Genomic DNA, 26,381 nt, shown 5'->3' on the forward strand with positions numbered 1-26,381 from the left:
TGATTGTCACAACAATGTATCCAAATAAGTTAGGATATGAGTTCTTTGAGTGAAACTAGCTTTCAACCCCTTATGTACCGTGCCAGAATTAAAGAAGCCAATATCATGCTAAATCTGAGATAAAAATGCTTCATTTTTTCACAATGTCTTTTGACCCTCTTATACTCTATTTCCAGCTATGATACCAGTGCCTGCTTTAGATCAGTGTGAGGCAGCAGCATTGAGTTCTATTATCAGCTCTGCAGTGCCGTCTGCATTTGGAAGGTGGAATTCTGTGTATGCATGCTTACACGCTTCTGCAGAGCTCCGCTCACTAGCATCCAAGAACCGATAACATTTTAAGCAGGCCAATTGGCTCTTTACTAACACTAAAAAGTGTAAAAGTAAAAAATGCACTTTAGCTGTGGCTTTAAAATATTAATGTAATCATTTGTGATCATTTCACTGGAATTTAGTTTCCATCCTTTATTTGGGCTTCTTTGATCATTAATATCTTGGAAAGGCAAATGTGGATTCAGATTCTTAAGCACCAGACTAAACTTGCAAGAATTCATGAGGACAAAAAGTATCATAAAGGAAGCAAAGATAGTTTGAATGATTAAAAAAGGTTGAAGCTCATTTAAAACATGTTATACATTACCAATGGAACAATCCCGAGGGAGTGGAAAGGTTGAATTGTGGCTTCTCCCACTTTTGGGAATGGGGAGGGGTGAGTTAGGTACATAGGGAAAATCCCAGAAGGTTGTGTGGAGAGAGAGAGACCGGCATACGGGTGAAATACTGATGGCATTTCTAGCTAGCATTGTTACCAGTGATTATTGAATGCACAATATAAAACCATGTTTGGAGCTCTGTCTGGAAGAAGACAATACCTTGTTTTCTGATGCATTTGTGGGTTTTCACACTAAATGAAATGTCATCAGCAAGTGAGTATTTCAGATTGTGTTGCCAAAAAAAACCTCACAGCGAAATGACAGAACCAATAAGTGTACTCCATAATGGTGGATTCCCCAGAATAACATCCATAATGCCACTGTTGCAAGAGTTTTATTTGTATATTTTGAAACGATAAAGCATATGGAAACTCTTCTGTTGAAGCTAAAACCCCAAAACCACAAGGTTGCCTGTGGCATTTCAGCAACTTCCTTTCAGCCCACATACAGGATCATACATTGGAAGCCTATGATAAAGAGATGAACATCTGATTCTCCAACAACCACAACACCAGTGTTTCAGCAAGATGCTGTGAACTGAATTCCTGCTTGTTTATGAAAGTTATCTTCTGCTGTTTGTTCCATCTGAGAGGCTGCTATTTTGCACAGACCTCTCTTAATGCGTGTTTACGTTGCACTGGTTTTTACTCTTCTTGGGGTTATTAAGGGTCTGTGTCAATACCTATGCATTTTTTTTAAACCACCCACAGAATGTACTTTAAAACCAATCATATTTTCCACAATACAATCTTCTTTTTCATAATTCCTCTTTCTCTTTTACTGTCTTTTTTCTGCTTGCCTGCTACTTTTTTCTAACTCTTCTTCATTTTCTTTTTTTCTGTTGGATTTTCTGTTTTTTCTTCCCCCTTAAATTTGCCTTGTCTGTTCTCATTTAAAATTTTCTCTGTCCATCAGTTGCTGGACACACTAATAAAATGTTATGATTTATACTTTAATCACATAACTTTGAACAACAACATTTTGGTCAAGGAACAAAAACAGGACATCATGGGGTAGATTTTCAATTTGCTGCCCATGTTTAAAACTGGCATTGTGGATCAGCTGCCCGTTATAGAAACTGCTCGATTTTCACTTCCAGGAACTGAAAATCATGTGGTTTCTATAACAGGTGGTGGATCCGCAACACCAAATTTATGCCTGGGCGGCAACTTGAAAATCTACTCCCAATAATGCTTAACAGCCTGTTAATGAAGATTCCTTCATTTATTTCTTCAATTTCCTGGAATCCTTTGAATTCTCCAGAGGAAGAGAATGGAGAGAAGAAGAGTGATGTTGATAACCCTTTACTGACCTTGGAAATAGGAACTTTCCAGTATTGATCTAATTGGTTGAAATAGTTAACATTAACACAAGGTGAATGTCCATTTGTTATAGATCACTTTTGATGTTGACAGATTAGTGCTGGTAAATTTAATAATAAATGCATATTCAATCAATTAATTTGCAAAATACTTAGGTCATCGGAACACAGGAATCGCTAGACGTAAAAGGACGAAAGTAGCTTGCCTTCTACCATCCTGGTGGACACAAGATACAATAATAATGGAGTTATTGACTAATCATAGCAATCAGTCTCTATCAATGAATCTACAGTAGACCCAGACATGAGGCAAGGAAAATCCCTATGATGGAATGCTTTGGTAACCATAGGGCCTGAGTCACCTGTTCCACCCAAGCATGCTACACTTACCATATGTCATGTCTCAAATTACTCATATACCATATCCCAAAATATTATTTTCTGAAAGAAACTGATGTGTTCAATTTTATATTCTACTGTTGTTTACTATCTTTTTAATGCTGGAATAGGAGACTGCATCTTGTTTAATCCACTTCCTATTCCAGTTTAAAAATGCAGGAATATTTATTGCACCTGGAGAAATGTTGTAGACTGAAAGGAAAATCAATAATTTTCAAATATTCCTTTGAGGTTATTTTGGGATAATTTTTCCCCTTCACCTGCCTGGCCTGCATCGGAGTGTAGATAATAGCCAGTTTCCAAGCTACTGCCACACCTTCCTATTGCTATGGGATCACTGCATTCTTTGCTTCGCTTGGCTCAGATCAGAAACTGAGCAGAGCGCCACTCAAACCAGCATCCACCCTCACCACGTAGCACTGAGCTCAGCACTACCATGCAACCCCCTTTTGTTCAATTATCCTTGCATATATGCAGAAAATATTGTGCAAAAATGTATTACATAAATAACACTGCAGTATCATTGAAAAGTCTCCAAAGTACAACCACAAATTTTTACCCTTTTCTTTCAACCTAATGACAAAAGAAAAATGTGTTATGCACCTTACTGATAAATTGAAACCAGATGGCTCTGATTTTTCTACAATTGTCAGCTCTAAAAATGCTGTTTGTACCAGAGCCTTGCTGAAAAGTCTTGGTAACATCAAATACCCAATTTTCCCCTCCCTTTATTTGAGTGCAGTGGAAGAAGATTGTTGGTTTTGATTGATGCAGTCAACACTGGGAGCAAACTGGTTCCTGAACTTAAATTCATACTCAATCTACTAACCATTAGCAGCTGTATCTTTCATGATAAAAAGTAAATAAGGAGTGGGCTGATTGTCACACTGAAGCAAACATACTTCAATTGTGGCATTGAAAGAAAAATTAGCAAAAAGGGTGGGTGGTCACCAAAGTAGACTGAATAATTTGACTCTGAAATCTCTGTGCATTCTGAGGATTACCCAGTCTTGGCCAGAGGAAGGAATTTGGGGTGGAATGCGACTCTATTGGGTCTGCACTCCTTGCTGCACAGGACCTGAAATTCCACAGTAAGTGAATGGGCACTCCTTCAGCCTGCATTTCCCCCTTCCCCCGCCCCCCGCTCCCCCAACCATGTTGACAACACTGGCAAAGGCGGGACTAGCAGGATCATGCAAGCTGTCCGAAATCCTGCCAATTCCAACTCATTTGCCCTCAATGCACTTTAAGGCTGAATGCCAATACTAACTCCTGGTAGAAGTGATACCCAGCAGCTTTTTGATCGCAAAGCGAACAATTGGCACTGGGAAAGCAGCAAATTTGAATTCTGGGCCGGCTCCAGTAAGCTGTGGCAAGTGCAGCAGCAAAGTTCCTCTTCCATCTGCTGGGCCAGCACCCCAGTTGTACCAAAACAGCATGGGTGCCTACTCAAAATATGTAAATTCACCGATGATCGGATTTCACATGAGGTCAGTTGGTGAGTGGAAGTATTATCCCGCCACACTTCTGACAGTGTAACAGCTTGCCAGAAATTTTGGGGCTCTTATTTCTTTATTGCATCGTGTCCACACAAATCATACACAATTACCCAAGATGGCCATGAAGGCAGGTTGCTGGAGGTCAGTGAAAATATTATGAATAAAAAAAATGGTATGGATGAACTCTGGTCATCTGATCTTAATTTCAAAATTTCATGCAAATTAGTAATCTATTACTGAAATCTTACTCAAATATAACTTCTATTTCTTAGCTAACCAAACTATAACTTAGTTGGCCCATGAACTGATGAACATGTCCACATTGATTGTATTTGACCCCAAACAAGGGAGTTTGCCAGTTCTTTTCCAAATATCATAAATTAGCTCAGTGACTGAGCTGTTGCATGGATTCAACCTTTAGGTCCTAATATAGCCCGCTGAGACTGACGCAAAAAATGCATGATGGTAATTTGGCTTAGGGGAGTATGAAACTGATGATTACATTTACTGTAACATCTGTTACCATCTGAAGTCCTTCAGAAAAGATAAATGACCAGTTGGATTTGTGTATTAACATTGCCTTCCGTTGCTATAACAAAAGCTTTATTACAATGCACTGCAATTGTTAACTTTAAAGTATTAGGTGTACAAATAAATGTTGATTCATTTCAAAAACAGTTTTAGATTAGCCACGAAAATCTGTAGAAATGTGCATATTTCTAGTAATAGAAGAATTTATTCGTTTCTGATACGTCATTGTAGATTAGCGCCACGAATTTAACTCCCCCAGCCTGGAGGAAACCACATTTGCATCTGCAAAGGACCTAATGCCTGCTTCATGCGTGGGTAAAAGACGCATATTTTTTGTCCTTACCCAAAATGGCAAGCAGTGTACCTTTGGCCGGAAATGCATGCTTCCTGCTCGCAATATTGGGGCCTTAATAGTCCGAGCTCTTCACGGACCAATTTCTAGGCCCTTATTTTTAACTATTAGTGAAAACAGAAAAAACAGTAATTAGAGGAATAGATTGTTTGCCTGCATTGTATTTAATGGATTAGAACAGTGTTAATTTGCTGCTTAACAATTGTTTACACACTTAATGAGAAAAACATCATAAACGTGAAGTAGGGCGGTTGTTTGGGACTGGGTAGTGCTGTTGGATAGTACTGGATTTTTATTTCTGACATCTGGTTTCAAATCTAGCTCACATGAATGGGATGGAAGTTTCCTTTCTCTGCTGGCTCTTAGGGGCCTATGTGAAATGATTTTATACAGTTGCAGTCAAGTTTCCAATTTGGGACGGACTGGCAATTTCGCTTATACAGACTATAGAATGGCTTATGTGTAAAATGGAAAAAAACCACATCATTGCAGTTGGTGATGCCAGAAGCTTTTCTCTGCATTTAACAGAGCTGTAACTGACTTAAGAATGCTTAATGCTGGTACTTAAAATTGAAGGATTTTTTATTTGCTCTGTTTTTATTTCAGTGTTTTAAAGTTTATAATTTTCATCAAGTGTCAGAACTTGTTGTTACTCTTAAACTTAAAGGAGATGCTGCTAAACGTCCAACTCGTAGAATAAACACTGCCCTGGCAGTTTTTCAGATAGAACAGTTTGCTTGGTGAGGTCATTATATACTGAGAACACTGTGGGGAGGGGCGGGGTGGGGGGTGTTGGGGAGAGAGGGGGAAGACTGAATCATTAGAGTATAGAGAGAACTTTGCAGCATACATCTTTTCTGTGAAATATCTGGAAAAACTATTTTCTATAAGTTTTTACTACTGAGTGGTAAAACATCGAATGATGAATCACCAAACATGTATTAATTAATTGTATATGTTTTAAAATAAAATGTTAACATATTTGTAACTTTGGTACAAAAGTATTTGTTAAAACTGGATAGCCATGTGGTGAAGGATAGAATATTAGAGCCTGGTCTTCAGTTGCTTCCAAGCCTTTATTCTCAGAGATTCCCCTGACACACACACACCACACCCTAGCTAAACTCTCCTATAAAAAGGATACGAGAGTCCTCAGTTGATACACATCACTTAAATAGAATTAACACTAATTGATATAAATCATACAATTAACAGTATTAGTCATTCACAATGGCTGCACGTTTGATACATTCAGAAATTCTGAGCCCTAAAAAGTGCTGTTCATACATTTGCTGTTTGAGGATGCACAGCACATAGTAGTTTTTTTGTCTGGTGTAGCTTCCTGTCATGCTGCCATATAGAGTTACTTCTGCATACAACAATGGTTTTTAAAGGCTGAGTGCTCTTCACTAGAATTAGATTAGACTAAGAACATTAAATACTTAACACCTGGATTCAAATACATTTCTGATTTTTCACTGATTACATCCTGTGTGCCTTTAGAAAACTTTTGCAAAAGTTCTGATTGGCAGAAATGAACTGCGTCATTTCCATGCATTTGTTTGTCTTTCTTAAAATGAAATGTTTAAATATTTGGGCTTTGAGCATTCTAGTTGTGGCGTCATCAATATTGTCATCAGCTTGCCTTGCCAGACACAACCTATTGTGGCATCAACAAGACCAACATGACCCTTGAGTCACTTTATTCTTGCAGCTGCAAAAGCAGGCTGAGTATCTCACTTCCTGCACTATGCTATTGACCCAGCTGGCCCTTGATCCTTCCTCTGCTCATACCTTTGACCTTGGCTGTACATGATAAATGTGAATTGTTGTTTCAACCCAGATATCAATGTCATTGTTCTTTTACTCTTCTATCAATTGATTTATAGAAATCTGCGAAATAAAATTACATAAAATGTTGTACACACAAATTTGTTAGTTTCAGTAATAGAGTTGTGTCATTAAATAAAGTAACTTTTTCCCATTGGCATAATGAGTATATGCAAAGGTATTTTGATTCCCAGCTATTGAATCCTCAAATTTTCATTCCTGTCTCCATGAACTCCAATCCAGTCCCTAGTAGGTTTTCTGAACACAAACATTATTATTTTTAGTGACATGTATATACCATCAAAAAAAATAGCATCAAGAGTAAAAAAAAATGCTGCCAGTGCCAGATTTTTGCACATCACTTCTATGAACTGGCAACTGATCAGGAAATATATAGTCATTCGCTACTGCAAACAACAATTGTAGTTTATTTGGTGGCTGCCACTTGTAGCCAGAGCCAGCAGAATATTGAACAAATCCTTGTATCTGATATGGCAGATGCTCCTTTTCTAAAAGGAACAGCAACACTTGGAAGAAAATACATTAAAAGTATTCTATAATGATTACTGTAACTACTATTATGAAACCATTCTCACCCCCCCCCTCAACACACACACACAAAACTTTGGTGCAAAAAGTGGGAGAACATCAGAATTGCCAATTAGGTATTCAACAGTTCTGCGTAACACATTGGGCCATGATTTAGCCTGTAGTTCCACTTCTCCAAAAATGTAATTGAATTGGCCATGGCACAGCTCAGAGGGAGACCCCTCCCATAACTTGAATAGGCTACTGGCAAGTGAAAAGCTTGTTCAGAGAGCTTTGTCTGTAATACACTTGGCTGAGGAATTTAAAATGTGATGAGGCTGTCAATATGCTGTAGTTTGCATTAAAGTGGAAGCTGTAGTGGTGGCAGAAAAGTGGACTAATTGTTCACTGGTTAAAAGTAAGCACGTGGCAACACTGCTCCCTTTAAAACTGAAGAATTGGAGGTCTTACTGCACCAAAGGAGGGTGGCCAAACTTGGGGCTGAAGACCACCTTTCAGTAAATACAAGCTGCAAGGTGGGTGGTTTCCAAGCAAGCCATTGTCGTCAAGCAGGTCTCTTGTACCTGGATGTAAATGAGGAGAAGTTTGCTAGTGTCAGGATCACGGTAAAGGTCAGTGTGCTGTTCAATTTTTCACACATTTCTGCACCCTTTGGGAGGTACCATTTCAAACATTGTGAACAATCATTGCTCCTTTGTACATAAACTTTCATTGGGTCAAAGCTGGTGGCAAACGTTTCTTGCAGGTGGAGGTTGCGGAACATCATAAGCTCCAGCCCTCTGCTGTTAGGCACAGCTCGGGGAGACCCCCCCCCCAATTTGAATAGTGGGGCCCGGCAGCCTTAGGTTCAAGAGTTCAACTTCCTAAGAGCAGTGTTTCTTCTTCCAAAAATGCAGGCAGCATAGAGTACAATAAAATGAAGATATCGTGGCTGCTTCATGGATAACATCTGTTGACATACGTAATGATATTGCTGTGATCAGGTACCACCTCAGCATGAATTGAGTACAAACCCTTTCTGTTCATTTAGCCTATGGGGTGGATATGAGGAACTGTTATTCCGGTATGGTTTCCATCAGTGTTACCTTGTACTTGAGGGAGCCCTGCCACCTAGTGAAAGCTTTGCTATCCAGCTGATGTTTGCTTTCTAAAGGAAAGCGATAAAGGTGTTTCCCCTTGCAAGCATAGTGTCTGGCATGTGCTTGATATGCACCGCAGACTGTCTGATATTGCAGGTTTCCTTGGGATTGCTTGGAAGGATTCCTCAGCTTGAAAGCTTCATGTTATGGTAACCTTCACTTCAACAGAAGACCTGTCCCTGTCCCAGGTGTGTCTGCAGGTTATCTTGCAATCTGTCTTGTGAAGTTGAGATGACAAAGACCAATCTCCACTGACATATCCAAGTATGTATGGAAGGGTCTGTAAACAAGGATCCCAGGTTGGTAACAGGTGTGCCATTTGCCCTTGGCACTTCATGAACTCCTCAAATAAATCATACAGGTTCAGAAACCCCAAAGGAATACCTATGGTTTCCATATTGTGTGGTGCAATTTAAATTCCAGTAGGAACCAAGAATAATAAAAGTATTGGTAGTAAAGGCAAACCTCAAAAAATGCAAAAATGGCAGACTATGAAAAAGAACTAAATCATGGAGCAAAATGTAATTGAAAATACATTTTTACCAACAACTGAAACTGCACACCTCCCTGTTAAGAAGCCTACTAGTTTTGCATAATTATTCTATTTAAATGAGGCCTTTGTGGGGGCCTAATTGTTACAACATAACCAATGTTATGTGGCCTAATTTTCTTCCCCACATTGCACCTTAGAAAATTATGTGCAACACGTATCAGGTTAACTTGGTCAGAGGCCTGATTTTACAAATAGCACCTGCACCAGCGACGCACCACACCATCAGTGAAGCCTTGGAAAAATTAGGGTTGAACAACTTCTCCATTGATTCCACTCACTTCCTCCAAATGAAAGGTGTCGCTATGGGAACGTGTATGGGTCCCAGCTATGCCTGCCTTTTTGCGGGATACATGGAACATTCCTTGTTCCAGTCCTAGTCAGAGCCCCTCCCTCACTCTTTTTCTGGTACATTGATGACTGTATCGATGCCGTTTCCTGATCTCGCCCCAAACTGGAAAATTTCATCAACTTTGATTCCAGTTTCCACCCTTCCCTCGCCTTCACATGGTCCATCTCCAACTCTTCCCTTCCCTTCTTCGACTTCTCTACTTCCATTTCTGAGGATAGGCTGTCAACCTTTCTCTATTATAAGCCCACCAACTCCCACAGCTACCTTGATTACACTTCCTCCCACCCCGCTTCCTGTAAGGACTCTATTCCCTTCTCCCAGGTTCTCCGTCTCCGTCGCATCTGTTCTGATGATACCACCTTCCGCACCAGTGCTTCCAATATGTCTTCCTTTTTCCTCAACGAAGGATTCCCCTCCACTGTACTTGACAGGGCCCTCAACCGTGTCCGTCCTATTTCCCGCACTTCTGCCCTCACCCCTTCCCTTCCCTCTCAGATCCATGATAGGGTCCCCCTTGTCCTCACCTTCCACCCCACCAGCCTCCATATTCAACGTATCATCCCCCCCTATTTCCACAACCTCCAGCGCGATGCCACCTTCAGCGTGATCCCACCCCTGAACACATCTTCCCCTCCCCTCCCCTCCCCTTTCAGCATTCCGAAGGGACCGCTCCCTCCGCGACACTCTAGTCCACTCTTCCATCACCCCCAACACCCGCTCTCTTCCCCACGGCACCTTCCCGTGCGAACGTAGGAGATGCCCCTTCACCTCCTCCCTTCCCACCTTTCAGGGCCCCATACACTCCTTCCAGGTGAAACAGCGGTTTACTTGTACTTCTTTCAATTTAGTATACTGTATCCGCTGCACACAATTTAGTATACTGTATCCGCTCCATTGGGGAGACCAAACGCAGACTGGGTGATCGCTTTGCTGAACACCTCCGCTCTGTCCGCAAACGTGACCCTGACCTGCCGGTCGCTTAACATTTTAATTCCCCTTCCCACTCCTACTGTGACCTCTCCATCCTCGGCCTCTTACACTGTTCCAATGAAGCTCAACATAAGCTCAAGGAACAGTACCTCATCTTTCGTTTAGGCACTTTACAACCTTCCGGACTCAACATTGATTTCAATAACTTCAGATCGTAACCACTGCTCCCATTTTTTCGGTCAGCTAGTTCTGGTAATGGTTCTCCTGTTGCCATTTACAGCTACTCCTGATCAACCTTGTGTTTCTTAACCTGTCCCATCACCACCTCCCTTGCCTTGCACCATCATCCCTTTTGTTATTTAACCACTCGATCCCTCTACCCTATCACAGACCTTCCCTTTCCTCCCCTCTCCTCCCTCCACCCCTTTCCCTGGCTCTGTACTTGCTCAAAAATTTTAACTCTTTTAACATCTTCCAGTTCTGACTAAAGGTCTTCGACCTGAAACGTTAACTCTGTTTCTATCTCCACAGATGCTGCCTGACTTGCTGAGCTTCTCCAGCATTTTCTGTTTTTCTTTCAGATTTCCAATATCCGCAGTATTTTGCTTTTGATAAACTTGGAAGTTACTGTTTGTGATACTGATATACAAGTGTTGATATGACATTCCTCTGTCCAATATTTTAATGGAGTCATTTTAAATGAGTTAACATCTCCATTGAAATAGAAGAGGAATGAATGTCTTACAAACCCATTAAGCATTTATGTGCTAATACCACAAATTCATTTCTAGTCTACAGTTTTTGCTCCACAATCACCCATAGTTCCACTTCTGGCCCTGATGCAAATACAGAATAAAAATATGGCTTTCTGTATCCTCAGACCCAATGTTTGAGGCCTGATGCAAAAACTTTGGCTTTCTTGAGCTCTAACCAGGAAAGGCACAATGAATTAATTCATAAGTAAAACACATAGTTGTTATGGTAAAATACTTATGGCTTCAAAATGAAACCTTTTTTTAAAAAAAGTGCCACTTAAGACAAGTTTAGTCCTTTATAAAAATATCTTCAATGACCTTTTACTATTGCTTAATTGGAAATACTGACCGTAATCACAATTTTTAAATCTATTATATGCAAGCAATTAAAATTCTTTAGAACATCCATAAGGGACTTAGTGTGATGCTCTTGTAACTGATTGTTCTGGATACATAAAGCTCACTAAGCTGACAGCTAACTGGAAAAAGTAGGTGACTTTGATTTACCCTTTGAAAATAAATTGCTTCTGATTTGTAGAGATGCTGATTTTTCTTCCTTGTTGAGTTGACCTATGCTGCATTCAGCCTTGTAAAATTTGGTTCAAGTCATTTGGAAGCAAGCTGCCAATGGCATTGCACAGAATAGTGTTAATGGTATCTTCTGAGCAGAGTGATATTCAGAGGGGTCAGGACAGTGAATTTGATCAAGAGTTCTATAAACAAAAATCTGACAGCCTAAATACAGTTTCTCCACTGGAGTTCAATATTTGAGCAATTGAAAAAATAAAAATGTTCTTTTGATAAAATTAGGCCAGTTGGAAGAAACAGACAGTCTGACAAACTGCTATTTTGTAATAACAACAACACACAATTCAGCATTTTTGTAAACTATCAAATTTGGTAGCTTTAGACATTTTAAACATTTTCATTTAATTCTTTAACCTACTTTAGTCTTATTTTCCCCTAGCTTCTCTGGTTTACACATGTACAGGCGTGCATATGTAGGTACAAAATATATCATTCCTTGACTGAGAGTAATAGATCATCTCTGCCTGTTGAAATCTTCAATCAACCAATAGGAGATGTGCAAGACTGCCATCAATTGACTAAACCTACAGTTTTCACTCTATCATGAGGTTGGCTCTCTTGCACATAGTGCCACCTTAGATACCAGCTATACCTATAAGAAATATTACCGAGTATCTACTGTCTTCCCAATAGTGGAACCTTACCTCTAAGTGACATAGGTATTAGATCATATCTTCTGTTAAAGGAATTTTGTTCCCATTCATCTACTCTATTTAGTATACTCTATGCATGTTTTCCTTTAGAGATAGGTTATACCTCTATTGAAAAAAATATAGTGCAATTCCAGCACATGCTTGAAATTAGAACTGGAAGGGAATCATCAAAAACGTAAATACGGTGAACAGGGTATGAACCTCATAAGGGTAAGGATCAAATGAGGAACTCTTTCCCCCCTCAGTTTACCTGCATTAGAAAGGCTGACAGGCACACAGATGTTTATTTAGAACTTCTGACGCAACAAAAGTTTCTCTGGATATTAGTCAGGATTTGTTGCATCAGGACCAGCGGGCCACTACGGAATAATAACCTGGATTTTGTTTCAGGTTTATCTACACCATTCGCCAGGAGAAAGGACCAGCAGATGACCTGCCCCCAAGTATGCCAATGTTGCTCTTGATAAGACCACCAGTACTGTTTTAGAACAGCTTGCCTGTCAATTGATTTTTGCTACAGGTAGCAGCCAGTTTCTGTTTGGCACTTTTCTCCCAACAACACAGGTGGAGATTGAGAACTTGCTATGTACAGAATTGTAGATATCAACGCACTTTGTACCACTCTGTGACACACTTTTCAGGAGTATCAAAATTTCACTGTTTTAAAATTGCAAAAGAAAGCAATTTTCAAAGAAGTGTTAAAACAAGAATAACTGTGTATTGATAGAAATAATGAACCAAATTGAGCAGTTGAAGAATTATCCTGACACCAAAAATTAATGAAATACACTATCACAGCTAAATATTCCAACAAAGGCAAACTGACTTTGGGTCATCAAAATATTGTTGCAAAATCAGAATGCAAATTTGTTGGTTTAGAATGGAAGTTGAATATTCAATGACAATGGAAGGAAATGGGTTTTTTATTCAACAAAATGTACTTTATTCAGCAGAGACACATGAAAAAGAGAATTGTAAGTCTTGTATTGAAGGACTTCCTAAACTCTATATGTACAAAGCCTCTGTTTACAATGCCAGGAAATCGGGTGAGACCGACTGTATGCTTTAATGCAGGCTTCCAGAATTTACACTAGGTCTCAAAATTCCTATCCTGTAAGAAAAACAATCTGCTTGTTCACAACTCAGAAGTTGGCAGACAGACATATAGTCAGGTACTTTTATCACAATTGGTCCTTCACTCTGGGAGGAAAAAATTGCTGAGACTTTATCCGTCATATAATATTTGATTTGCTATATATGTTAAAATAAACTGCACCCTCATTATTGTAATTTACTCTCACTTTTTGCTTGTCAAGTCCTGGAGGTACTCAAAAACACTAAATTGATGTTGTATTTGATAAGAATCACATTATGAAATGCAGACCAAGTATTGAAAATTGGAACTAGTTAACAAGGTGGTGATTTCAGTGAAAAAAGAAATAAAGTCTGACGTTTAACTTCTAACTATAAATTGTAATCAGTTCTGACTGAATTGTGAGTTGATTGTCATGAGTTATGTTTGTGCTATTTTACAGACTAATATATATACTTATAATATATAAGCTTCCTCATTATATACTTTATTACATATATTGTTTTTCTTACCTATTACAAATATCACTTTTCATGTGTGCATTTGAGCTGCACAAGAACAACGTATGAATGACTTATGCTAGTAGTTCATTGCATAATGTAAAATAAAGACTTGTATTAATATAGCATCTTATTACACCTGAGAATTGTCTCCAAGTGCTTCACATGAATTATATTTTTGAAATGTAGTCACTGTTGTTATGTAGGCAAGCACGGGGTCCAATTTATGCACAGCAAGGTTCCACAAACAGCAATGAGATGAATGGCCAGCTAATCTTTTTTTGATTATGTTAGTTGAGGGAGGACTGCCTGTTTTACTTTCAAATATAAATATAACCCATTTTACTGCCCCCTGGTGGGGAAGAGGATGGCCCTCCTCCTATCCACTGCCTATAGCAGGGCTTCCAAGGCAGTGTCAGAGAACCTTGGTGCTCTCTCAGTACTTCCTTCATCTATTTTCTCAATCAGAAGTGTTTCCCTGGTGACTGGAGCCAGAAGGGACCTCTCCTTTAAGAGGTGATGGTTGCCTTATATAGACATTTGCTATTCTCCTCCCCCTCCCCGCCCCCACCCCATCCCATACGGGCGTACAGCTAATGAGTAACGCGGGTAGCACTTGCTGCACACCTGCGTCATTAAAATGAGCAGGCAGCACGAATATTACGTGCTGCCTCTGTCACTTGCAACCGGCACGTGTAGTGCAGGGGGCGCACCCGATTCCGGACACCATCGGATTTCTAGACCATGAACTCAGCTGTTCTTTCCACAGATGTTGGCTGACCCTATTGGATATTTCAAGCATTTTCTGTTTTTGTTTCAGATTTCCAGCATCTACAATTTTTTGTTTTTCTTTAAGGGAGAGAGCTGGCAAGCCTGCCATCTGAACAATGCAGATTGGGTACCGTCAGCATTGGCTCAGTAATAGCATTCTTTCCGCTGAGTCAGAAGGTTGTGGGTTCACGTCCACTCCAGAGACTTGAGCACATAATCTTGGCTGACATTTCAGTGCAGTTCTGAAGGAGTGCTGCACTGTCAGTGGTGTCGTCTTTCAGATGTTAAACTGAGGCCCTGTCTGCCCTCTCAGGTGGACATGAAAGATCCCATAGCAAAACGGGAGTGTTTTCCCCAGTGTCCTGGCCAATATTTATCCGTCAACCCACATCACTAAAACAGATTATCTGGTCATTATCTCATTGCTGCTTGTGGGACCTTGCTGTGTGCAATTGGCTGTCACGTTTCCCACATTACAACAGTGATTACTTTTTTGTGTACTCGTTATACTTAAATTCTTTGTAAAGTTACAAAAGTTTTTGGCCCTGAAATTACACTATGTGAAAATCAGTGTATGAGTGTACATACTGAGTTCCTTCGTTCATTATTTTAGCAGAGGGGTTAACCTTTTTAAAATAAATAGGATAACAAGTCCAATTAAAATGACAGGCCAAAGCAATTTTCTAAGTCTTTGTATCCTAATATTTTCACAATGTAATTTCAAGACCTTCATGTTTCACTTATTTTTCACCATGTTTTGAAAGTGGTTACATAACACTAAAACAACACTCTTTCCACTTGTATTTACCCACTGAGCCACGAGAAGAAGCACTCATGATTCAGTGGATAAATATAACGAATGGTAAGCGACTGAGCTAAACATTCTGCTCTTGATCACCTCCGGTAAAACCCTACTGGCTCAGCTTTGATGCTCCCACAGTTGAATATCCTGATGACACTTACTTTCTAAGCTCACACATAAAGAACAGCTACTTGGGTAAAGTAGCGGAAGGTTGTTGGGACCTGTGGCATGAATCACTGCCTTCAGGAGAGAATGGGAGAAAGCAGGGGGAAAGATGTAGAGGCACTTCAATAATTTTTTCCCCCTGCAATCCCCTCTCCCCGCTCTCCCCAAAAAAACAAATCCAGTGTGTTTAGTTTCAGAGTTCAACTGATCCAGCCGATGTGCGTACATGATTTAAAAAGGATATCCCCTGCCCCAAATGAGTAACATTTTAATGTTAGCTGTAGCTTAGATAAATTAGCTTAGAAATGGGATAACGTACAGGAGATGCTAATTCGGAGTTCTGTTTCTGAGTTCATTTTTAGTGAACGCATGTTTTCTATTTATTCTGCCTTCCACAAATAGAAAATGATGGCAATTGATAGAGTTTCTGAGGGAAAGTTATTTTCCTTTATTGCTATGGACCTGAAATTGATTTTTTACATTCGGGCTCTTAAACCTTTAAATAGGTTCCTGTAAACTTATTCTGACAACAATTATGACGTTGATTATTTTCTGTTAAATTCATTTTGTCTGCTTTGCAGAACAAACTAAAGTTACGAATTCATGAACTTGTATTATTGGATGAAATTGGAGCCGCCCACTGTCTCACAGCCAATCATATGTAATCCAAGACATTACTGTTTAGTGTTCAAGATAAGTAAGAACGAGAGTGGCTACAGTGATTTTAGAGGTGGAAAAAGCATACAGCCTGATTCACAAAGCCAAATACTGCCTGAGTTTTCACAAAGGATCCCTATGAATACTTAAGAACTGGCAAGCTTGGTTATTCATATAATGTTTCTAAATCTGTGGACAAATACTGATCTTTGTATCTAAAGACCATACACGGTGCATCACAGTGCAGGCTTGAGTCTAACCATGAAATTATTGGAGATTATTTGGGCAAAAGAAATTTAAAATAAGCAACAATAAACCTGGAATAAATTTAAAAGAAGATAAGGAAATCTCGTAAATCTCATTTCATGATGCAGACCGTATTTTTACTGTTTCCTCACCAGCTCTCTGGAGCAGATTCGGACTGTGGCTTTGATGAAACTGATGATGGCTCCAAGAAGAAAAAGAGCAAAAATTTGTAAGTTTGATCCTTTCATTTGTGACAATATTTTACATTGATTGCTGTAATAAATTCTTCATCAGACATTATTCTGTTTTTATTTGTTTGGGAACAAAATTTGATTTCTGTTCTCTTATTTCAGTTTTACAACATGAATGAATTACAATGTTAAGATGGGGAATAATAATCCTTGCTTTTAATTAATTAACATAGTTTTAGTTTTTTTCTGTGTTCTTTCTGCTCTGAAAAAAACTGCACAATACAACTGTGAAGTTGAAGGAAAATACTTTCTCCTTACTATTTCAGTCAGGATTAGAAGGTGCCAGATAATTGTTCCGCTAAATGTTCATAGGAGAAATATATTTTTTCACTAATGTTTAGGTTTTGGTTCCTCTAATGTATTTTGATTGTTTAAAGAGAAACAGCAAACATATAGAGAGTAATTGACAAATACTGCATCAGTGCCTAAAGTGAATATATTTTTGAAAGTGATCTTTAGTTTCATTACAAGCTTTGATGGACGGAAGGTTCAGATTGGGGGCAGGAAGGACGAAACATGATCTTGAGGCCCTGCCACATTAAAACAATGCAGATGGAGCAGGAGTTAAAGCATACAGCTGTTTCTATTCAGTCATAATGAGGGAAAGGGGCCCGGACAGATATGGACTAACAGTTAGAAACAATGAAAGTGCAGAAAATAAAAATGTTCTTTGAAAGATAACAATTCCATTTATACAGCTTAAAACTATTTTCATTTGAATTTGTATGACAGTAATAGAAGTGGAAACATACACAAATTTGGTTTTGCATAATTTTGGATTTGAATGCTTCCCTTTCCAGATATAGCCCTGTAAAAAAAATGTAAAGCAGTGAAATATAATGCACTTGATAACCAGGTTTAAAATGAATAATATTCCATAATGCAATATTTTGATTTTCTATTTTTTTTGTCATTTATTTTTTTTTTCAAAATACTTGTTACAAAGCAAGGTATGTTTGTCTCAAACTGAGAAAAGTGTTTTAGGAATGGACCTTGAAAAAACAAAATTGAATTATTACCTCACTGCCCTGAGCAGCAGAAAAGGAAATACTTATTAAAAAGGGTTCTTAAGAGTTTAAGAAACACCATAATAATTTTGCAGATTCTGCAGTGTTACGTGAAGTTCCTTTTTTCTTTAAAAAATATTTTCAGGCATGTATGAAATACCGATGTGTACCAGAAGGTGGAACCAAGAGCACAACAACCAACGATGAGCATGCTCATCGTAGCGAGCTCAGCAAATATCTATTGTTTAACTTTGCTCGAGTTCTGTGTAAATGAAAAGGAAAGCAATTAAAGAGAAAGAAAATGTCTCAATAAATGCAACTAATGTACAGTGGAAATGGTTGCCTCATGTTATTGGTGGAAATAGTTACAATTTTCCTCCGTGGAGCCTTTCATCAGATACTGTGGTCTGATTGGTTCGTGAGTTGGCCTTTATCCAACCCACATTTACTACTTAATCTGCCTTCCTGGGAGAGCTATCAATATAACGATCCGACTCAAAACACTGCAGACGTGCACTACGTACAGATAGAGTTATCCAAATGCTACACACAATGGTTGACTTTTCAGAAAAATATCTGGAAAGGTAGGAGAGTTAGATCCTCAGAAAACTTTATTTTCTATGGTAAAATTTAAATATGGGAGCTTGTTTGTTTTGAATGAATTTCAAGCATTTGTTGTCTTTTATGGATTTCTAATGTTAAAAATGCAAGGGAAGGGATACAATTTGTGATAGTGTAGTCCTTAATTATTTACTATTATCACAGAAATGCTAAGATTAAATGTCCGTTGGAAAGCTTTTAGCTATGACATTACTCAAGAATTTTATGGCCAGTTAATCTTTGCAGCTAGAAATACAATTTAATTCTGCTGAATTCTGTAACAAAGGTTTAGTTTTAACAGTTTGGGCTTCATTGCAGTAGTCATGGAATAGATATTTTTTGCATATGCTTTCCTTTAGTGTTTAATTAGAATGAAAAGTGAATGGCAAGGAGCTAATTTTATTTATAAATATATTTAATTACAGCTGAGCAGTTGTAGAAGAATTGTGATAGCAGAACTTTGAAAAGCATGTGATAGAATGCATTGTGCCAGTTATTTTCATTAGCTATATTGTTATCCCATCAATTCTGTCTTATCGGGGATTGCTTAGAACATTTTTGTCACCTATTGCTATTGCTTCTTATCTGCTGGATTTGTAGCCATCTACATTTAGACGGTATCTATTTTTATTTGTTATGTTTGAATGCTAAAATGCATTCCCACGATGCCAGTGACCCTTTTCTAGAAACCTAAAGCAAATTGTCAATTTAATAAAATTACAGAGCATTGTTGATAAATTTGTGAAGTCTTAGCAACTAAGTTTTTACATGATGCTATGAAAAGTAATGGAAGATTGGTTGATTGGATTTTTTGTGAGGACCATACAACTGATGAATTGTGAAAATGAAACATTTTGTAATTTATAAAAACATAGGAACTAAAAACTTAATGAAAAACTTAGATAACTTGGGATGACAACTCTCAGAATCCTAGAATACACATAGTAAATGCATTCCTGTGTTATGAATGTATTTCAGGTATTACGGTTCAAATAATTGATTGCAAAGTCAGATGCTATGAACACGATAGTAGATTGAATACAAATAAAGTGCTGTGCAAGAAAAACTTCATAAACCCCTTTCTAATGAAGAATTTAAATGTCAAAAAGGAGTGGAGCAAACAATGTCAAGAAAAATATGTTGGGTATCTTGTTTTAGAACAGTTTTCTGTTGCACTGTAAATGAAAACACCAATCACTTCCCTTCATGTGCCACACTCACCATCAACCGCAGCATAATATCAGCAGCAGAATGTAGTGTGGACAGCGATCAATCAGGTGGTGGTTCTTGATGCTGTATCACCCACTCAAGGGACATTGAACTGGCTCCCAATATAAAATAATTTGTGAAAAATAATTATGCCCAGGTTTATGAAACTTTTTCCACATCACTAGCAAAAAGTTTGCTTATAAGCTCCTTGATTCATTCATCATTTCAGCACATTTAAGTTTTGTTAATCCAAGTTAATTAACAGTTTGTTGAAGGTGATGCATTTCTGTTTAGTTTTATTGTTCTTCATCACCTTTTCTACAAAAATCTTTTCTTTCACCCATTTATTCTGCCAGGACACTGAGAAGAAGCAAGGAGTTCTCATGTTTCTGTTTCTGTACTTGTGTTAAAGTAGTTTGAGATTTTCTAAATTGTCACCAGAATTTGTAGTCGCAGTAATTTTGACATTGATTTATGTTTTCACTAAGCGATCCCAACGTTCTTGCAATTACAAGCTCCTTCCCTCCTGCCAAAAAAGCCATTTGATTTGTTACTATAGCAACCAGTTAAAGGAGTAGACATAAATTGCCACAGTTTGTTTCCTGTATTAGCAGTTCAGTTGTTAATGTGCTTTATTCACCAGAAGTAGGCAGGCAGACACTGTTAGGAGCTGACACAACTCTGAGTCAAGCATACTCTCCTTTCAAAAACGTGGGCATACAAGACAGTCACTCCCACTTCCTGAATGCAAATACCATGGGCCAGACGACAACTTCAGCATAGAACTGGAATTCATGCTGCTCACCGCACAGTCCAGCTGTTAGCTCCTCTGCAGGCCAGGGGATTGTTAAAATTAGGAGATTTTCATGGGTCGTAAGGATGTGTGAAGACCCTGAGACTATAGAATCAAAATATAACTTCTTATTCTAACATTTTGGAGACTTGATAGTATTTATTTGCTACATTTTTGTGACACCATCGTGAGCCATATGCTTATTCAATAAAGGGAAGGGGAGTATCTTCAAAACTAGTCCGAACGAGTCGATTCTGAAGATGCCATTTTTCAGAGATTTGTCAAAGCCACAACCACATGAGTTTCATTCAGAAATGCTTTTGAATTTGCTTCAGCGTTCAAGTCCTGGTGGGGGCTTGCATCGACGACACACCGTGAAGGAGTAAGTTGAGGATGAACTTACCTAGTTTTAGAAGATAGAGAAAAGAAGCAAATTTTGTATGTGTTAAACAAAATGTTTCAGTGTTATCATGGTGTAGAAGTTCCAGGAGCAGATTAGTAGATAAGACTTGAAGTGTGGGAGAAATGAAATGTTTAAACGTTTTTATTATTCGCAATATGAGAATGTTTTGCTTCAGCTGCAAGTCATGGCTGTTTCTCTACGTATTCAGTCCAATAAAGATTTTTTTCTACTTACTTGCTCAGCCAAGAACATATAATTCTCAAATAAGCAATTCTTTGTCAGCTGCTCAATATTTACTGGTGTATTTGTTTCACTTTTTTCATAGGGCCAAAGATATGAAAAACCGCTTGGGATTTCTACGGCGGCGGAATGAATCCGGTCCAGGTAGCAATGCTGCAAAACTCGATAAAGTCATCAAAACTGTGAAGTAGGTGTTAGATTTTTGTTTGTACATTTAAAATTACAACCTTGTTTTTGTCAAACCGTTATAGCTGTTAAAATGTAGTCATTTTGCACTTCTGTTTTATGTGTTGTTTCAAAGGCCAAGTAACTAAGTCAGAGGGGAAGAACATTTCCTATCAGCTGATAGTCAATAATGGTGAAGTGCAATAGCTGTGCATTGCAAACCTGAAGCACTCTTTCAAAGATAGCATTGAAGGATAACAATTACAATTATTACGCAGTGATCATTCAGTCTATTTTTATGAGTGAAGAGAGATTGATAAGTTAATTGATTTTAAACAATTATAGTTCAGCTTTACTATTAACATTCTTGAGTTTAAATATCTAATATTGGGCTTTGTGAGTACTGAATCTGTCTTGAAGTCCATTTTGTTGAAGTATATTGGCAGTACTGTCTGAAAGTTGAATATGCGCAGACTGCCATACATAAAGTATACAAAGCCAGCTCTGTGGCCCACCTAGGAAAATGTGGTTCTGCACATGACAGCATCTTGTTAGGGGTGCTGGAAACGTGCCTAGGAAAATCTGCATTTGCCTGCAAACCTCCACAAGAGATTTATTTATCTATTAGCTGTCTAATAGATGCCAACTAGACAGTGTTGTAGTCATGCCCTGTGATGCATAAAATCCAACAACATAGTCACAGATTTGGAAGATGGAAGGAAAAATAAGCACACTTATTTGTGTGAACTAAGGTTTCTGTTACAGTAAATCACTTTGGAGATGAATGAGTGGAACAAAATCTAGAACAACTTTGGTAACTCTCTGAGTTGATTTAAAACTGAGGTGATTACTGACCAACCTGAAATGCATGTTTTCATACTGTGTCACTGTGATCTTAGGATTGGTGTTGATGAATTAGCTAGAGGCGGGCAGACAGCTATTCAGGACTAACCGACCAGATAATGGAGATTCACTGTTAGTTAAATTGTCAAACGCAAAACAATATAAAAGGTTGTGGAAATGTGTCTATTAACAAACTGCTGTATCTTTATGTGCAGGCCCTCGCCAGAAGAAGCTCTAAAATGGGGAGAATCTTTGGACAAACTTCTTATCCACAAATGTAAGCAGTTCCTTATGTTTTAACAATTCAGCATTGCACAGAAGGTGTTGGATTGACACTGCATTGATTGTTAGTCCTTCAAGTACTTTTTTCCTTTGTAATTTCAAAAATATTTAATTAGATGTGAAGTTGCTCATATTAAGTTTATTATTTATTACATTTTTAATGCTTAATATTCTAAGATACAGCTGGATGATTTATTCATTTGTGTTGTCTTTTGAATAAATTGAAAAGCATAAACTAGTTACATTTGCATTGTCAAACCTAAATTCTTTGGTCCTATTTTCTATAATTTACTTATGCGTATTTTATATATACATTTTTTTTAATATATCTTTCAAAATCCACTTAATTTGCTTACTTCAGATTCTTGACAATGTTATGCAAAGATTTCCTCTGCATTAGGTGTAATACAACAGTATAGAATCAATTGTATGTGGAGTAGCTCTGCACGAAACGAGTCTAGCAATATATATTAATGCATGCTCCTTTATCATCTTTGTCACTTGTATGTGTGATCATGCAATAAAAATACCAATAATGCAATATTAAACAGACGATTTGATTGGACAAAGGCTGAAGTCCAGTTTTCTCCACTATAATAATGAAAAGACCCTGTTTAATTTATCGTGACTTATTCTTGTGTTTAGACTGATGCATAGTCTGCACTTCATTTATATTCCTCCTACTTGTTTTGCAGATGGTTTAGCAGCGTTTAGAGCTTTTTTACGCACTGAATTCAGCGAAGAGAATCTTGAGTTCTGGCTGGCGTGTGAGGAATATAAAAAAGCCAAATCACAATCTAAAATGACTTCAAAGGCCAAGAAAATATTTGGGGAATACATTGCCATTCAATCCTGTAAAGAGGTTAGCAAGACTATTTGGAATATTTTGATTAATGTGGAATAATAAGCTTTGCTTCAAATAATAACAATTCTGCATAACTATATGTTTTTCTGAAATGTTGTGAAAATTGGATACAAAATATGGTATTTTGTGTTTTTTAGGTTAATTTAGACTCCTACACAAGAGAGCACACCAAAGAAAATCTTCAGAAAGTGTCACGGTGCTGCTTTGATCTTGCTCAGAAAAGGATATATGGTTTGATGGAAAAGGACTCTTATCCACGATTCCTTAGATCAGACCTGTACTTGGATTTGATAAATCAGAAGAAACAGAGTGCATCATCATAGATTCACATATCTATATATTCCTGACGGGGACTTTGGACAAATTAAATGCTGTGTTTACATCGTTGGAGAGAGAGGATCATCATTGCTGTTTATCTCAGAGACTTTGAAACCCACTTCAATGGACTGAATCAGGTGCCTGTGAGATTAATGGACTTGGACAGTTTTTTAAAAAAACAGTGAAGTGTTGGTTTAAGGACACCTTTTTATGTATTCGTTGTGTAACAACAGCATGAAGACCTGCTGAACCATGGCAAAGAACCAGTTAATCTCGCCCTTCCCAGGTACCAAAACACCCATCTTTGATTTTCTGGAGCAATGTATCTTTCTTTATCAGCAGCAAAAGCCCCTTTTTGTGGGGTACAATAATAATTATAAAAAAGACGATTATAAAGGACCAAATCACCATTAAAGCTGTGCTTTCAAGAACTCTAGAGTTTCTGTCCATCTCCAAAGACTGAACTTGCACAATTCTGCCTCTCCACATTTTGTGAAAATTGTGTCTGTGACAAGTATGTTAGAAGAAACACTTTGAAGAGGCATTCTGCTGACAATATCATGGCACTTTCCACTTCCTTTTACGAATCTATATTCTTAGGTAGTACTAAGTGCTTCGGGGCTCATGCACCAGAAATCTATTAAACAGCTTTGTTATGTGCGGGGAAGATTGAGCTATTTATTACTATAATCAGATGCTTGATGCATTTCTAATAGGAAATATTCCCCTTTTTCCTTTCATTTGTTGAAGTGCAATATTTCTGAGGTATTTCCTAACCTTTCATTAATTAAGTGTAATTTGTAATATTTTCTGGAGTCTGTACAAATTATGTTGAAATCTGAAAATTAATTTACAGTTAATGTTTAATTTTAACTGTATATACCCCAGCAGCAGGCAGCTGGGGATATTCCAGCTGTATATATAGTTCCTTTCAAATTTTGAGTTTAATAATCCTAATATGAGACAGTAGATTAATAAATGTGTAAATATGAATAGGCTCAGTGCTACAAATGTTGCAAGGGAGACATAGTAGGAATGGTCTCCTTTGGTCATGGTTGTAAAGGAGTTTGAGGAAGATGTATTTTGTCAATTTCCATTGTTTACAATGCACAGTTTCTCCTTAAAGCAAGAAAAAGACCATTTTATGTCTTGGTAAATGGTAAATAAACAGTTGTTAAAGAGGATTTGTTAATCATTCTGGATTCATTCCCATTTATATCTGGATGTTATTATTTACTAACTGCGTTTATTAATGAATTGATACAGCTCAATTGATTCATTATTAGGAACATAGGAACAGGAGTAGGCCATTTAGCCCCTCAAGCCTGTTCCGCCAGTCAATGAGATCATGGCTGATCTGTGACCTAACTCCATATATCCGCCTCAGCCCCATATCCCTTAATACCTTTGATTAACAAAAATCTATCAATCTCAGATTTAACATTAACCATTGAGCGAGCATCAACTGCCATTTGCGGAAAAGAGTTCCAAACTTCCACCACCCTTTGCGTGTAGAAGTGTTTCCTGATTTCACTCTTGAAGGTCCTGGCTCTAATTTTTAGGCTATGTCCCCAGGTCCTAGACTCCCCAACCAGCGGAAGAAGTTTCTCTCTCTCTACCCTATCAGATCCCCTTGATATCTTGAAAACGTCAATCAAATCACCCCTTAATCTTCTAAATTCTATGGAATACAACCCTAGTTTGTATTATCTCTCCTTGTAATTTAATCCTCGGAGTCCAGATATCATTCTAGTAAATCTAAGCTGCACTCCCTCCAAGGCTAATATATCCTTCCTAAGGTGCAGTACCCAGAACTGAACACAGTATCCAGGTGTAATCCAACCAGGGTTTTGTGTACTGTCACATAACTTCTACCCCCTTGTATTCTCGTCCTTTAGATATAAAGGCCAGCATTCCATTAGCCTTTTTGATTATTTTCTGTACCTGTCCATGACATTTTAATGATGTATGTACATGGGCCTCTAAGTCTCTTTGGACCGCCACTGTTTTGAGCTTTTCACCATTTATAAAGTACTCTGATCTATCCTTTTTAGATGCAAAGTGGATGACCTCACATTTGCCTACATTGAAATCCATTTTCCCCAATTTTGCCTATTCACTTAATCTATTAATATTTCTCTGTAATTTTATGCTTCCATCAACACAGCTTACAGAGCTGCCTATCTTTGTGTTATCGGCAAACTTGGATATGTGGCTCTTTACCTAGTCATCTAAGTCATTAATAAATACAGTGAATAGTTGAGGCCCTAACACAGATCCCTGTGGGACACCACGAGTCACATCCTGCCAATTTGAGTACCTGCCCATTATCCCTCCTGCAACTCAGCCAATTTCCTAACCAGGTCAATAATTTGCCCTCAATTCCATGTGCTTCAACTTTAGCTAAAAGTCTCTTATCGGGACTTTATCGATTGCCTTCTGCAAGTCTATATAAACAACATCCATAGACATTCCCCTGTCCACTACTTTAGTAACCCCTTCAAAAAATTCAATCAGGTTCATCAGGCATGACCTACCCTTTACAAATCCATGCTGGCTGTCTCTGATCAGCTGAAAATTTTCAGTATGTTCAGTCACTGTATCCTTAATTATAGACTCTAGTAATTTTCTGACAACAGATGTTAGGCTAACTGATCCATAATTGCCTGCCTTCCCTCTCTCACCTTTCTTAAATGACATGCAATTTTCTAATCTAAAGGAACAGTTCCTGAATTGAGAGAACTTTGGAGGATTTTACTTAGGCCATCTCACCTACTTCCTTAAAAATCCTGGGATGGAAACCATCTGGTCTTTGGGACTTGTCACTCTTTAGTGCCATTATTTTCTTCATTACTTGCTTAAGTTAATTATGGTGAGTCCCCGTCCCTGATTCAAAATTAGTTTCCTTGGGGTATCTGGCATGTGAACCTCTTCCTCTACTGCAAATACTGACACAAAGTAATTATTTAACATGTCCACTATTTCCATATTTTCAGTTACAATATCACCA

The 26,381-nt window shown here is 38.1% G+C and overlaps 1 protein-coding gene across 15 annotated transcripts in view; it reads left to right on the forward strand.

Moving 5' to 3' along the window:
• The window catches only part of rgs3a (regulator of G protein signaling 3a), a 257,200-nt gene extending 232,645 nt beyond the window's left edge, over positions 1-24,555 (forward strand). For 13 of the 15 annotated variants that reach the window (XM_067969628.1, XM_067969627.1, XM_067969631.1 and 10 more), the window contains 5 exons: positions 16,551-16,624; positions 20,984-21,085; positions 22,122-22,183; positions 22,884-23,050; positions 23,191-24,555. In XM_067969628.1, the coding sequence (XP_067825729.1) occupies positions 16,551-16,624; positions 20,984-21,085; positions 22,122-22,183; positions 22,884-23,050; positions 23,191-23,376 (591 nt within the window). In that variant the 3' untranslated portion in view covers positions 23,377-24,555. Of the gene's footprint in view, positions 1-16,550; positions 16,625-18,127; positions 18,238-20,017; positions 20,638-20,983; positions 21,086-22,121; positions 22,184-22,883; positions 23,051-23,190 lie in introns of those variants that run through there. The other 2 variants (XM_067969637.1, XM_067969636.1) reach the window with 2 other exon arrangements.
• Positions 24,556-26,381: the final 1,826 nt, after the last annotated feature.

Source organism: Heptranchias perlo, chromosome 31 (assembly GCF_035084215.1).
Source record: "Heptranchias perlo isolate sHepPer1 chromosome 31, sHepPer1.hap1, whole genome shotgun sequence".
Taxonomy (NCBI): Eukaryota; Metazoa; Chordata; class Chondrichthyes; order Hexanchiformes; family Hexanchidae; genus Heptranchias; species Heptranchias perlo.